Here is a 15,441-nt window from a genome sequence, read left to right as displayed (position 1 = left end):
GACTGTTTGGCGGGTGAGCCACATAATGAGTGAGGAGGGGGAATTGGAAAACCATGTGTGTTTTGATCCTCTTACATGGATGGAAACTGAAAAACCCTCCTGCAGAGACAAGAAGCAAGGAAGTCAGAAAACTGAAGGCTCTTGAACCCCCTCTCTTTCCTGCCCCATGAATTGATGAATATGGATATAGTTTTCAAAATGTAAGACAAATAAAATTAGAAGAAAAAAAAAAGAAAAAGACTGAGCCTTTGCCACCCACTCATATTTAACTTAATAATGAAATTATCAGAATTGGTCTCAGGAATTTTAAATGTTGGTTATGTGCCAGTTATTGGGTTCATTCCAAATAAAACTGTTTCTCTTCTAGTACTCCATAACCAGTATTCATTTTAACTGAAACAAAATAGCTGAACAGCTTAACAAAACCCAAATGGTCATAGACACTTCTCTTCATTCATGTGGTCCTCTGTATACCCTTCATCTCCCCAACATGCTCTCAAACACACTGTGCCAGATTTTGATACCATCAAGAATTACCTAACTCTTTTAGTGGTTCCACTGAAGTTGCTTACAGAGTAAGATACTGCTTAATGTCAGTAACATTATTAGAGTCTGTCTCAATATTGTGTGGGGTCCATTTCTAGCCTGTGCTTGTTACAGCATCACATATCAATCACTGAAACCTCTCCATGGTTGCAAATAATAGTTTAAGAGAATTAAAAAACAAAACAAAACCCTGCTGTCTTTTTTGCAGCTGACATGCTTTCTTTTTTTTCCCCCTTCTATTTTCCAAAAAAAAGAAAAAAGAAAAAGGAAAAGAAAAAGAAAAATCCCCTAATTCAAGAATATGAAACCAGGAAGTTCTAAAACCAAAATGTAATATGAGCGAACTAGTGGGTTCTCTGAACCTCTTCAAACCTGAGGAAAAGAATCAACTGGAGTGTGGCGTGGGTTGACTTAATTTTACCCAAATCAGTTTGCATCAACTAACTCTTTTCCTAAAGTCCGTATTTAAATTCCGTAATTTGCTGCACCTGGGATAATCTTCTCCTATTTATATTCAGGCAAAAAGTACATTTTATTATTCCAAAGGGGAGAGTAGTGAGTAATTTCTGCAGTCTTTAAATGCCAGGAGCCCTAACACACCTATGTCAATATGATTGGGTTAAACCATACAAGCAGAGTTTGGACAGGTTACAGAAAGATTTAACACCAACACTTCTAACTAAAATGATGTGTGCCCTTATTTTGTCCACACATTGCTTCTAAATTATCTAAATTTTTAAACAGATTTGCTTTATATGCAAAGATATCCATGATGTTCCCCTTTGATGTTAAGAAATAAGCACTGGAGCAGAAATTCTCATGACAAATCCAAAAACTACAATTTTAGTTATATGTGCTGCCTTCCCAGATAAAATGTTAGGAGATTGATTCAGTGTGCCTGTTCTAAACCTAGTCCTTTATTCAGAGTTTTAAAAATCTTATTAATGACTCTACATTGATATTTGAGACTTCTAAATAAGTATTCCTGAATATCATGGCTGATTTGGTCTCAGTGTTGCCTGTTGGTGATTTTGTTTGAAGGAGATGCCTGAAATACCTCTTTATTTGCTTGTAAAGCAGTTTTATGTACATTCAGCCTGTTTTGTGTAAATGATTAGATTAATGCAACTGAATTACAGCTACAAAATGGGTGAATTGAATTTCAAAACCATTGCAGAGCCTTTTTTATTTTTACTAGGAAAAAAGCTTGGATTAATTGTATATACTAAAAAGAGTTAAACCCCACAAACATGATTATTTTCAAACATTAAATATTCAAATATCTGCAAGGAGAACTTTTTGACTACTGAATTCAAACATGTTCCAGAGATAATCCTCAGTAAAAATACATTTAAAACCATTTATGAAAGACTTGTCAACCAATGCAGCTCTCAGGAATTTTTTTCCACGTGATCCAACGTTTTCTTGTTACTCTTGCAGGCATCAAAAGCGAAGGAGAAACCATGATTAAAGCATAGCTACCCCAACAGCAAAGTTCTTTTTGAATTATATATTTTCACTGTAGCTCCAGGACTTCCTGATTTTTTTGGGACTTGAAGTAGTGAAATACTACAGGACAGGCTTTTTCAGTGGTATTTCCGGCTCAGCTGAAATCAGGAAGTAGTGGAGCTCTCAAGAGAGTGCCTGATTTTGTGAGGTTTCCAAACCAGAAAGGTTTGGATAAGTTCAGATAAAGCTTGGATAAGCATCCAAACTTTGGAAAGCTAAACATCAATGACAGACCTTTTGAGGTTCACCATTGCTAGTTTTTATAGAGTGGCAAGAGATGGTCAAGACTGATTTAGAAAGTCTGGGTTTAAAACATATCTAGCCAACAACATATCAGTGGGGAATTAGGAAATGGTTTCCCTTTTTTGGAGGTTTAGTTTAATTCTTAATTTATAATGTGTAGAAGGAACACTGGTTTCTTTAGTCTTAAAGGAAAGTTGGTCAGACTTACTGAGACTTAAGGTGTGTCTACACTGCCATCTTCTGGTGTAAACAATGCTAAACAGAGGGTTTTTTTTATATCTTTCCTAACACACTGGGGTGTATTAAAATAGAATATCTTTTTAATTATTTTTTCAATAGGAATGTGATCAAGTTCACATAGATGATGTTTCCTCTGATGACAATGGGCAAGACCTAAGGTAAGCTGTATTTTTTTTTCTCATCATAATTTGATTTTCTGTAAAGATTAAACTTCAGCTTTTAAAGGAATACATTGTATTTATTTTTAATATATTTTGGGTGTTTGCAGTACCTACAGTTTTGCAACTGATGGCTTCCATGCAGCTGCAAGTAGTGCAAACCTTTGTCTGCCAACAGGTGTGAGAGGAGGGGTGGACTGGATGAGGAAGCTGGCTTTCCGTTACAGAAGAGTAAAAGAATTGTATAATACTTACAAGAACAATATAGGAGGTGAGTTTAAAGAGTTTATGCTTAAAACAAGTTAAAGTACCCATCCCATTACAGTTGAAGGAGTATGAGAGGACACCAAACAATCATATTCCAATCTACCATGGGTTGTTACTTCAAAAGGGGAGTGGGTGCTAGTGCTTGGGAGCCCACGTCAGCTGGTATATGGTAACCGTTATATTGACATGCTCTTGTAGCGATACAAAATGAGCTAAATACTTTTAACCGAGATATTACCCCTGGTTAAACCGGGTTGCATTATGCTTATATCTCCATAGAAGCATGCAAATGTAACAATTAAACAGTTACCAATCAACTGCCTTTCATAACTTCACAGGGGTCTGTCATATTCAAGTAGTTGTTTGGTGCTCTATGTAGACTCTATGGTAATTAACCAGTGCCATAATTAATATGCCTGGGAAACCTCCCTGTGAATAATAAATTAATTGGAATTAGTCCTATTAAAGTGTAATGTAAGTGACTGATCTGGGGATGTGCTGCTGTGCAAGAGGCTTGGATTCCCCCTGTCTGTGACTGAGGGAATCTCGAACATAGTGGGAACAAAACACTTACAGTGAAATCCTGGCCAGATGGAAGTAAAAGGCTGCATTCAAGGAGATTTCTGTGGGACTAGAGCTTTTTGCTTGAGTCCTAGTTCGGACTCAGTAACAAAATCCTCACTGACTTAATGTCTGTGTCAGCCATTTACTTTAAGCTATTTCTTGAGGTCAGGTATCTTTCTTCATGTGCCTGTCAGGCTTTTTCATTTGAATTTCACCGGCCTTTTTCATCATCCTGCTGTTTTGTTGACCTGACTAGTCACTGTACTCAACCATCCAAATTCTGTTGAAAGTTTCTGCAAGCAGGCAGGTCATTTGACTGATTCTGTGATAACAGATCCAGAAAAGGTTTTCTAGTCCTGCCACTGTTATACCACTAGCTGATTCATTACTTCTGTGACAGGCATGTCTTGAAGAATCAGTAGCAAACTTACCTACACACGATGAAGTCTTTTCTACTATGGTTTACTCTGCTGGATCTTTTAGTAATTTTAAAGTGCCACTAACAGTGGTAGAATCGAAGGAGTCGTTCTGAGTCCTACAGCTGTGAGAGAAGGCTGGATCACTCCAGAAGATTCCTGTAGGATTTAGATAGCCAGCCAACCTACCTCTGAAGAGACAGGAGAAATACATGTCAGACAGAACATGGAGGGAGTTAGGGGGTGGACATCTTCAGATCTTCACTCCCTTTCCAAATCGACACACAATTGAGGGGGGGGCTCAGGGTATCCTTTGTGGGAAGAGGTCCCAATGAGCTCTCCAGTGTTTCTCCAAAGTAATTTGGCATAAGTTCAGAAAAGCCTAAGTCTCAGTTTCTTGTAAAAAAAAATGTAAGAGTTGTGGTCTTGCTTTGGCAAGTCCAGCTATCAGCAATAGGAATTATGAGTTATGATGACACGGGGAGTGAGTTTCAGTCCCCATAGGAAACATTTTATTGAAAATGGAACCAACTAATATCTTTCCATTTTTATTAGCTAAGATTCTTTACTTGCAGAGAGATTAAGTGAGTTAAACTACCTAAAAAGTAAATGATAATCCCCTAAGAAATCGTCCTCCCTGGAGAGTCGTATTGCTGTTATGAAATGGGATCTTTAGACATTAAAAATACAGCAGAACTATCTGATCTACAGATTTACTGGGCATTCTCAGAAAAGCTCCTGATGTGTCTAAAATTTTAAAGCCACCATATTTCATGAAAAGATATTGAAATAACAAGAGTCACTGTGAGGGTGAAATGTGTTTACATGGTATGTTCTGTATGTATAATTCCTTTATCTTGATAAATATTATTTATGTGTTACCGGTCTTGTAATTTGTTCCACTATTAATGGCCAGTTCACACATGTATTTTCCTGCCATCAACTTTTACAACATTTTTTTTTTCCTCACAGGGCAATTTCATTTCAAAATAATGCCTGAAACCAAGCATGACTGAGCTATGTGGTCGGAGCTAATTTAATACCAGCCTTTAGAAAATGTCAGTCACCCAAGTTAGGAATATAGAACATAAGACTGAAAGATATCATCAGGCCCAACCCCCATTCCATAAGCCTGTTAATAAACTTACCAAGCTCTATCTTAAAATATCTAGGCTTCAAACTAATTAAGTCTTAAAACTCAGGTGACTGAGTAAATTATATCTAATGGTAAATGATAAGGAAGGAGCTTTCTGCAGTTTATCGAAAACATGATTAAATAAAAGAGCACAGGAAGTGTACAAGTATTTCTAGGCTGCAGGTACAAGTTGGGAGACAGTATTTAGGAAAAAGAAATAAAAATAATAATATGACATTAACAGAGAGACTGACTTTCAGTAGGAAATTCAGTAAGAAATGCAGTGCTGTAGTGTTACTACCCTGTGCAGCAGTCCTCCAGTAGGTTGTGCAGGAAGTATCAGTGCATGAGAAAAAACTTTAGAAAGTGTACTGTACAGAAATAATTCTGCATAGATGAGTAAGGGTAGTACTTCTTTTCCACCTCTGACTTCTATATGAGAAACAAGTGGATTATTAATGAGAGCTCAGGTGCCTTCACGGCCCCTCTAAAATTCCATGATTTTGCTTAAAACAGCAACATTATAACAGTGCAGAGAATTAAAATGTAACTCCTTGATCATCACTGTAATTAAGTGGGATCTTCTTGCTGACTTCAATAGGTGTGTTTCATCATGTCCTAAACACAGAATTCAGATAGACAACATTACTGCAAGATCCATGTGTTCCAGCTAAAACTGACTTTAACTTGTTTTTCTTCTTCATTTATATACAAGGACTCCTTGGCCCCGCTAAAAGAGATGCATGGTTGCAGTTAAGAGCAGAGATTGAAGCTCTGACAGACTCCTGGTTGACAAATGCACTTAAATCATTATCAATTATTAGCACAAGGTATGTATTTATGTATGTTCTAAGAACATTAATATTATTATTATTATTTATATGAATATACTTTAGTACTTCAGCAGAATAGCTTTCAGAAACAACCCAAAAGTAACTGGATGCTGAGTAAACACATTTCCACATCAGAGTCCCCAGCAGTTCTTAGAAACTTACGGAAATGCTTAATACAAAACCTTTTGAGAATTGTCCTATTAATATATCTATATTGATACATATTTGGAGTTATTGTAACTCTTAAAATTATGTTTTTGTGGAATCCACATTCAAATTCCAAATTTATGTTTGCAATGTTTCTGTATTGTGTGAATCTATACATGTATCTGTGCACTGCACAATACTATAGTGCATAAAAGCCCAGAAACCAAAAGTGTTTCTCCTCTCTCCTTTCCCCCAGACATAACTTTGTATACATATGTGAGGTCTGGGGTTTTTTTAAAGAAAAAAATGTTATGTTAAACCAGAGTAATTAGAACTTAGTATTCCCTTTCCTAAGAAATAATTGTAATCATTGTTTCTTAGAATGGATAAAACAATAATAATATAAACTCCCCTTGCTGATTTTATAATAATGTGTTCACAGAACAACCCACATTCCCTCTGAAATAATCAGTAATATAAGCATAACAGTGTGGAAATAAAACACATGATTCTATATTGCCTTGTGTTTCAAAATAAGCATGGGTTAAAAGAAGAATTGATTTTAAGTGGGGGAAAAACAAAGCTGGTAAAATAGAAAGAACTATTTTAAACATGTATGCATTTTTGCAGACAGCAAGTAAGGTGGAAAACTATTACATTTTAGCAGTATTTTTTACCAAAAGAATAAAAATGATAGCCATGCAAGTAATTTTATTGTAGCCTATTGTGTTTCACACTACTTCTGAAAGTATTATTCCACCCAAAGTTCAAAAATTTCATTTTGAAATTAGTGCCGTTTAAGCAACGGGAGGTGCCAAGAAAAAGTTTTTCACTATATATAGAAGTTAAGTAAACCATTCATTTTGTTTTCAGATATTATACATCCCTCATAATGTATCTATAAAATATGAGAGTGAGAACATGACCCCTGTTTTACAGGGAGGAAATGATAATGCAGTTAGGTTGCCTACCTTGCCTGAAGTTGCACATAGAATCGGTAGAAAAGCCAGAAGAAGCTGCCACAAGTTCTTGGTCCTAATTTTGTCATTACCATATTAACTTGAATACAATACAATTCTGAAAATAAGATAACCCCAATAATTAGATTCTGTATATGGAAAATTTATATGTGTGTTATAACTTTCCAGGTAGAGAATCTAATTATTGGAGCTTTCCCTTGAATTTTTCCTTCTTCCACTGCAGGGAAAATAAATCTGGGGGGTGATCAGGTGACCCCCTTTCCCTCTGCCCCCCCCGACTTCTTTCCCCTGCGGTTCCTCCCCCCCTTACTGTCAGACCCTCTCCCTGAGCACATGGAAGTGAGAAGCAAATTTGAAAACACTGACTTTGAAATAAACATACAAATTATTTTGGACACCCAAAGACTTAGTTTATTCAGAATCAATTCATTGACCTTCTTAGAAACTGTTACAAGTTTTAGCACAGGATTCCATTAATGAAATTTTAAGCAGCACTTTGGCACCTGCTTATATATAGGACAAACTAGACTTAGACCAAAGACAAAAGGCTGTACTGTACAAATGTATTTACCATATAGATGATAAATACAGTTGGGCTTCAGGAGAGTCAACAGCATTTCTAGCCATGAAGACCCCATATCTCAGCACTTAGTACATGTGCTCCAGATACCCACAACAAAGGATCCTTGTACTAATTACCTACCCCCACTCATGACTGGAACCAGGTGTTCTTGTTACGTGTCCTGGGACCCTCCAAGAATTTATCGGCTGATAAGGTGAAGGGCTGCCTGATCCAGCTCCAGTTCCACCTCATAGAGAATTGGGCCATACTAATCATATGTGACAGGTTGAGAGAAGGTGAGGCAAGCAAGAGGGATTCTAGGTGAACTTTTTGGGGCCCCATTTGATGATGGGTGCCAGACATTTAAGGTTGTTGAAGAAACAGGAATCACTGAAAATGGAAAAGGCAGGCACAGGTCAGCTGTAGGAGTGAAGAGGAAGTTGAAATGTATTCAGTGTAGTGGCTCACCATGATTTGAAAGAGTCAGCGCTAAGGGGGACAGAGTGCAATGGACACTAGTCTGTCTGTTATTCAATTGGGGTTGTACTAATGTATGTTTGCCCAATACAAGCTATGTGCTTTATACTCATGCTCAGTGTTGGCTGCATTTAATTAACTTCATAGGTGGTTTCCATTACTGAACAGTGCTGCTTTTGGCAGTGGTTTAATGATAGACAATGTATTTAATGAGGTTTGCTTCTGTGCAAGTGTAAGATGAGGAGCTTTTTTTCCTCTATGCCATGCTGACTGGGGGGGAAAACCTCACTTATAATCAGGTAAATATGGTATATCACTGGGCTACATATATATTTCAGTCTGTCACTATTTGATTGATCATGACTATATAATGCTGTTAGTTTTGGTTTTATGGCTACTGCAATTTAAGCCTCCTCAAAGACAAACTGGAATAACCTTAAAAACTGCCCATTTCATCTTTGACTATTAATGTCTTTCCTCTTACATTTAGAACTTCACATTTCTGAAACATTGGGAAGGTTTAATTTGGTCTGAATTAGAAGCATGTAGCTTTACATTGTCCCCTCAAGGCAAGAGTTACAAGCGGTCTTTTACTCTTTTACCCCTCTCACACTTTTTCATCTAATTGATTATTAATAACAAGTAATTGTCAGTTTGAGAACTGTGTTTGTGTTAGCAACACTGGAACCTAGATTTCAAAAGTGACTGGGGATTTGAGGTATCTTGTTTTTTAACATTCCTTAAGACATCTTAAAGGGACAACATTTTCTTAGTGTGGGTATTGAATCCTTTCTGAAAATCATGCTAATATACTTTGTCTAAACCACTATGAGCTTTGGACAAAGGATCATACTTTGACAAAGGATTTATAATAAAACATTCTCGATGCTAGTGGTGCAGAGGCCCTACTACTAAGTGAGGGTAACGAAGTTGGTTTGACAGCTAATGTTAGCAAAGCTTGAAAGACACCTTCAGTGCCATGTTTCTGATAGTTTAATAAAGTATTTACTAAATCACTTTTTGATAATAGATTGTTACATAGATTAAAACTATTTCTCTCCCTTTAGGAGTAACTGTGTAAATGTTTTGGTAACTACAACCCAACTTATCCCAGCACTTGCAAAAGTCCTGCTATATAGTTTAGGAGGTGCTTTTCCTATTGAAAATATTTACAGTGCAACCAAAATAGGTAAGTTTGCATTTTACATTCTCAAATTAAACTATTTTTTTTCATTTGTACTACATAGAGATGGATTCAGAATCAGTTTTCTAGTATTATTAATATTTAGGTAGAAAATAGATTGTGCATTTCCTCCAGTTTTAAGATTCATTAGTGCTTTGAATGCTTGCTAACAAGACATTTAAACTTCCATGTTCACTGTGGTTATTGCTAATCCCAGTACTTTCTTCTACATTTATATGTAGTTACAGTTGTTGCCATCTAAATATATACTTCCCCAGCAGAAGAGTTTTATCTTTTAGTTGTTAGTCACATAGTACACTCACCCAGCTTATCACATGAACCATCACCATTATGAGTTCTGATACCTACATTACATTAAAGCTTAGAGACCCCCAGTTCAGCTGTATTTTAAAATGAAGGTCTTCATTTTGTAAATAAAACTCCAGCATCTAATATCATATACTAATTTATCATATGTGAGTTATTACTTATGAATATATATTACATGTAAGCAGATATGAATAACTTCTAATGTTCACTAACAAACAAACCATTATAATGAAGACAAGCTGAAAATAAACCAAAGGCATGGGTTTTGGCAGGTACCTAAAGAAGTCAAGCACCCAGCTCCCATAGTAATCCAGCATCTTTGAGCACCTCTGAAAATTCTCTCTCTAGTACACGATGTGCAAATAGAAAATATAAGAAAAAAGATTGATGTTTTCCAACTAAAAATGCTTATGCCATTTAAGTCAGAGGACAAACCTAGTTCATATTGGTATCTAAAGAACTTCCTTGTGCCACCTGACCACTGGAAGTCATAGCTCAAGCCTAAAATCCTGTTCTAAATCAAGACCTCACCATTTCAGTGCTCTGTGGCACTAACTTTAACAATTAATAATCTTGGAGTTCCCTTGCTTTTGTTCATTTGTTCATTAGGTTTAAATACAAGTATATAACATTTAACAATTGGTCAGACTTCACTGGTCAACAGGGTCATGAATTGCATTTAGAATAAGTTTTAAATGAAAATACACCTTTCCCAACATAATGAAAAACACTTGCTTTATTATTTAATGAGCTGCAATGCTCCATGAGATGGAAACGCACCAAAATATTATAAACTCAAAGAAGTTAAGTAGTGCAGATATCATACAGTATTCAGCCCTCCATTTAATGGACATCGTATTTCTGTCAGCCTGCCTGTTTTGGAGTAGACTGTGCAAATAGCACTCAGGAGCAAAGCACTGTGGAGCAGCACTCAGACTACTCTACAAGGTGATGTGGAAGAGCTCTGTTTCTGGAAGACAGAATCTCTCAGGAAGGTAGAATTCTCCCCACGCATGCAGGGGGAGTCTGTCTTTTTAGGGGTACAACTTAGCCTCACTGCACACAAGGCCCTCAATCCACTCTCTTTTGAATGGGTTATACTCTGGGGGTGTCTGAATAGAGATTTCTTTACACCCTCCTGAACACAGGGGCTATAATTGTGGCTGGCTTTTACATTCATGGCAATCTGGTCCTCATTCATCAGTTCCTAAATACAATGCTTTTCCTATTCATAAGCCTCCTTTATTGTCATTGGCTTAACCTGCTTACTTCTGTGCCTATGTAAAAGAGGCAGATGTTCAGAACCATTTCCCAGCAATGTACTGCCTTGGTTTGTTGTTGTTAGCATGCCCCTCATCCCATGACAGCTCTTCCTCCTGCCTTGTTATTCACAGCAGTAAATGCAATTTAAATGTAACTGCTACTGTCCCTGAAAAAATTATTATTAGAATAATCTGGAAACATTTAAATTCAATCTTCTTTTGTTTTTACAATGCTGGTAATATCAGCCATCTGTTCCAGCCCAAACCTTTACCTTGGTGGCTTTTCCATGAGGTTAGAAAAGAGATCTAATATCAGATAAAGCCGCTTAGCCTGACCAAAGGAATTCAACTGCCTTCTCGCCAGTTTTAGCTGTGAAACAAGCCAAAGGCTTGGAGCTATAAAAAAACCCCATGCTGTTCAGTAAAATTCACTTAACCCTTTGTTGACCTTCAGGATAACTCATGTGATGGCTTGACTAAGCAGTGCATTGTTTTACAGGCAAAGAAAGCTGTTTTGAGCGTATAGTGTCCAGATTTGGCACTAACATAACTTATGTTGTGATTGGAGATGGCCGAGATGAGGAGCATGCAGCTAACCAGGTAACTTCACTCTGAACTCTTATCTCATTTATCTTCCAGGAAAAGAAAGTTGCTTTGAACGAATAATGCAAAGGTTTGGCAGAAAAGTAGTATATGTTGTAATTGGGGATGGTGTAGAAGAAGAACAGGCAGCAAAAAAGGTAACCTGTCTCATGAAATGTTGGTGTGATACATAGCTACTAATGCAAGCCTTTCTGTTTGCATTTCCATTAGTGTTGCACAATGGCAAAATGACAAATATTTTAAATATAGAGATGCAAGGCAACAAGAGCATGTTAAAGCCAACACTCACATGACAATAAACCATTTGGATTCTAGCATTTGCTTTCTGATGATGTGGAAAAGAAAAGTGACAGAAAAAAATATGTATCTTGACAGGGAAAAAAAACCCTGTTTATTTAATTCCAAGGAAATGAAACATAATTTTATATGAGAGATACAATAAAGTGAGGGAGAATTCTTTTCTTTTCTTTTCTCTTCTTTTAAGACACATTCAGGAACCAGAGAGAGAGAGAGAATGTAGAAAATTGGCAAAAGTATTGTGCCAAATTTCAATTGCCACAAAGGCAAAACAACCTATTAAAATGTTACTAAAGGAAAACTGATTCATTTTAAAATATATTTTTTTCAAGAAAGATACAACTAAAAAGAAATAGCACAAATGTACAGATAGAAACAGTTTCTTTAAAGTAAATCAATAGTTTATTTCTTTCACAATCAGTTTTCCCAATCACAAAACTCATAAGCATGAAGTATTAGCAAGTAAATTGTCATTATTTTGAAACAGAACAAATTGGTAATCTATGGAAGGCCAGCACATTCCACATGCCAGCATAACTCCCAGCAATGTGAAAAAGTTGTACTTGTCAGATTATGCTTTATGCCTCCTGCTCCATGATCAAAAATACTGACACCAACGTTAAAGATGGCAAAACTAAAAGCTTTCTAGTTTTTGGTGGCTGCTCTAGATTTGTTTTAACACCTCAGCTACAAAAGGAACAAATCAAAATGCTCATTCCAAATGGTTGCTTATATTAGGTGCAGTACTGGTGATGGGCCTCTTATAATCTGTGCTAAATGCAGGTGGTTGGATTTTTGGTAGTTTCCAGTTGGCATGCTTTTCTCTAACTGTAGTTGTACTTGCATGAACAAATATGGTATTCAGAGGGATGGACAAACACAGCACTTTACAAATAGATCTGAACTGTACAAAAGTGAGGTTCTTACCTCATTCTGGATAGCTACTGTATAGAATAACAATAGAAGTACCCAGCGCTAGCATGGATAGAACCGTAAGTCTCTAAACTGTATTTACTGGCAGCTACTGTTGCTGCTTGTAGTCTAAATCATCTCTTTTAAACCAGTATTTTCATATTTTCTCTCCTGAGCAGCTTTTCCCCAGCTGAACAAAAAGTATGTTCCTCTCTATTGAAAAATGTTAATGGCCCTTTAAACAGTCACTGAATATTCTGAACAATAATACATGAATACCAAAAATAGAGATGCCCTGTTATCTTTTATTTTCTAATTAAGTCCATGCTAGCAGAAGAATGAATTGCCCTTGCCAGATGTGCTGCTTTCACTGCGTTTGGGGCTATTTCCAGTGTCAATAGTAAAATCCGCTATCCAATGTATTTCCTCCTAGTTCTAAGAATTAAGCTCAGATCTATTTTAGTCTGATTTTTGTCAGTACCTAACTAACAAAGATCAGGCCACAAGCATAATGTTCAAAATATACTGTTGTGAGTCAGGTTGGACTCATTGGTAACTTGCCTTCTTAAGTAGATGACAGAGTAGTGTTCATTTTTCCTCACCTTTTCTTCCCTAACCAATGCAGCACAACATGCCTTTCTGGAGGATATCAAGTCACTCAGACCTCTTGGCTCTACATCAAGCACTGGAACTAGAGTATTTGTAACTGTATTCTATAGTTGACGATCCTTTTTTATATTTCAAGTACACTGAATTTTTATGTGTGATTCGATGCCTCTGGCTTTACACATATGAATTGTCTTAAGAAGGGAAGAAATATTTGGAATGGAAATTCCAAAATGAAGAATTCAGATTGCTGAATGGAGTTAAAACGTTAGTGCTACGTAAGGAAGCTCTATGGTCTTATATATGCAACGTTTTTAATAAATAAAAACTCTGGAGGTTGCTGGTACACACTGAATGAGCCCTAGCAGGAGTGAAAAAGGACTCATACTTGCAAAGCACCAACATGAGTTTTCCGACCGACAAGGTGGTGTTCAACAACATTCCTCAATATGGGATATATTCTCAGCACTGAGGTTTGAATCAAACTTTAGCCTACCTAACCCAGAAAATCTGAATTGGAATGCACTCAGACTGTATAATGACAATCCTGTCTAGACCTGTAATTTGTGTAAATTATTGATGAAGATAATTTACTGTGACTTTATTAGCAGCTGATTTTGGAAGTGGATGCAATTTTTGTTTTTTGAGGGGGTAGGGGGTGGGAGTGGGTTATATAATATTGTCTCTTTTATAAGTTTGGCAAACAGAATGTGCATAATGATGTGTTGTGCCTTAAAGACAAGACCGTGTTTGTGTGTTATAATGTAATTTTGGTTAAAAACTATGTAGATAAAATGGAAAAATTTTTGTGATAATTTTTGACATGACCAAATTTCAAATTCAAGTAATCAAAGAGCAGGACTGAATCAAAAACATTTAAGTATTTTTTGCAGTAAGAAGAAATAAAGGAAAGTTTGTGTTTTTATTTGGATTCTGAATAATTCCACTGATCTTGTGAGACAGTTAAGAGGATGTTGGGAAGCTGAAATGAAATTGGGGACCGTCACCCTAAAGCTAAAGCAAATGTTGAACTTTCTGAATACCGTTTCTTGATTCTCATATAAGAAAACTAAGAGCCATATTCATGATTAATCTACAGTCCACCAAAAAAAAAACCAACCCCAAAACAAACCATAGAGAGCATCTGTTAACATCAAAATCCAGCAAAAAGGTATTTAACATGCAACAACTAATTTTAATTGCTTGGGTCCAAGAGGGAAAAGAGCTGTTACGAGCAGAGATGGAAAAAAATGCTACTCCAAAAAGGGAAAATGTAAAATAATCTCTTACAAGTCAGACGCACAGGTTTGTCTGTGCTTAGGTTACCCAAACTGAGTAAAAATTGCTGAAGTATCAGACCTAATCCATAATCCAAATTATGATGCTGACCATTACGTGAGCACATTCTATTTTGCTAGATTTAACAGTGGTTTAGTTGCTTCCCTTTTCTATTACATGAAAGAATGGCATTCATCAGCCTTGGATTTATGGGATTTCTTTTTCACTGTTTTTATTGAACATGCATACTGTATGAATAAGAACTGCTCTAGTATTTTTAATTGGAAATTTCTGATTGAAATTTCAACATTTGGGGAGAACAAATAGAGCTGAATTTCTGAAGAACAGTTGGGAGAGATTTTCCCTTTGTTTCTAACAATAATCATTGTGGTCCATGCAAGCAGTTCCCCACCTAAGCCACCTTCCTGCTCTCTTCATATAGTTTCCCAGATTAGGAATGGAACTAAGGATCACATTGCATTGCTGCAGCCCCAGCACCCCACATTTGATTCCAGTGCCATGAAGCAATTGGAAATGTTATCACTTCAGCACTGTTGTGGAGGATGGCAATTGCTTTTCCTTTTGTTGATACTAAATGTGGAGACCCATGTGGGGTCCACATGCTCTGACGTTGTATAGAGATACTGCCATGAGAGAATGCGAAAGGCAAATACCAGGGGCATCTGTGTAAGTATGGTATTCAGTGATGAAGTGCAGTCCTCCCACTCAGCTGTGAAACCAACTTATACACCAGGTACTTGCATGAAATGGCTACTTTGCTATTTTAAATTACATAGACCAGGGGTTGGCAACATATGACCTGCAAACCAGATCTGGCCCTCGTTGTCATGGAACCCAACCCATGGAGCTGGAGGTCTTTGCTTGTGCCCACA

The 15,441-nt window shown here is 36.7% G+C and overlaps 1 protein-coding gene across 9 annotated transcripts in view; it reads left to right on the top strand.

The window, feature by feature from the left end:
* EYA4 (EYA transcriptional coactivator and phosphatase 4) overlaps window positions 1–14,386 on the top strand; it is a 100,663-nt gene extending 86,277 nt beyond the window's left edge. For 7 of the 9 annotated variants that reach the window (XM_019520253.1, XM_019520252.1, XM_019520251.1 and 4 more), the window contains 6 exons: window positions 2,638–2,696; window positions 2,807–2,967; window positions 5,794–5,908; window positions 9,145–9,266; window positions 11,352–11,452; window positions 13,290–14,386. In XM_019520253.1, coding sequence (XP_019375798.1) covers window positions 2,638–2,696; window positions 2,807–2,967; window positions 5,794–5,908; window positions 9,145–9,266; window positions 11,352–11,452; window positions 13,290–13,370 — 639 coding nt within the window. In that variant the 3' untranslated portion in view covers window positions 13,371–14,386. Of the gene's footprint in view, window positions 1–2,637; window positions 2,697–2,806; window positions 2,968–5,793; window positions 5,909–9,144; window positions 9,267–11,351; window positions 11,453–11,491; window positions 11,593–13,289 lie in introns of all 9 variants that reach the window. The other 2 variants (XM_019520250.1, XM_019520247.1) reach the window with 1 other exon arrangement.
* Window positions 14,387–15,441: the final 1,055 nt, after the last annotated feature.

This window comes from Gavialis gangeticus, unplaced genomic scaffold (genome assembly GCF_001723915.1).
Source record: "Gavialis gangeticus isolate Ggan-Ray unplaced genomic scaffold, GavGan_comp1, whole genome shotgun sequence".
In the NCBI taxonomy this organism is placed as follows: Eukaryota; Metazoa; Chordata; order Crocodylia; family Gavialidae; genus Gavialis; species Gavialis gangeticus.
This window is presented reverse-complemented; position numbering and strand designations above follow the sequence as displayed.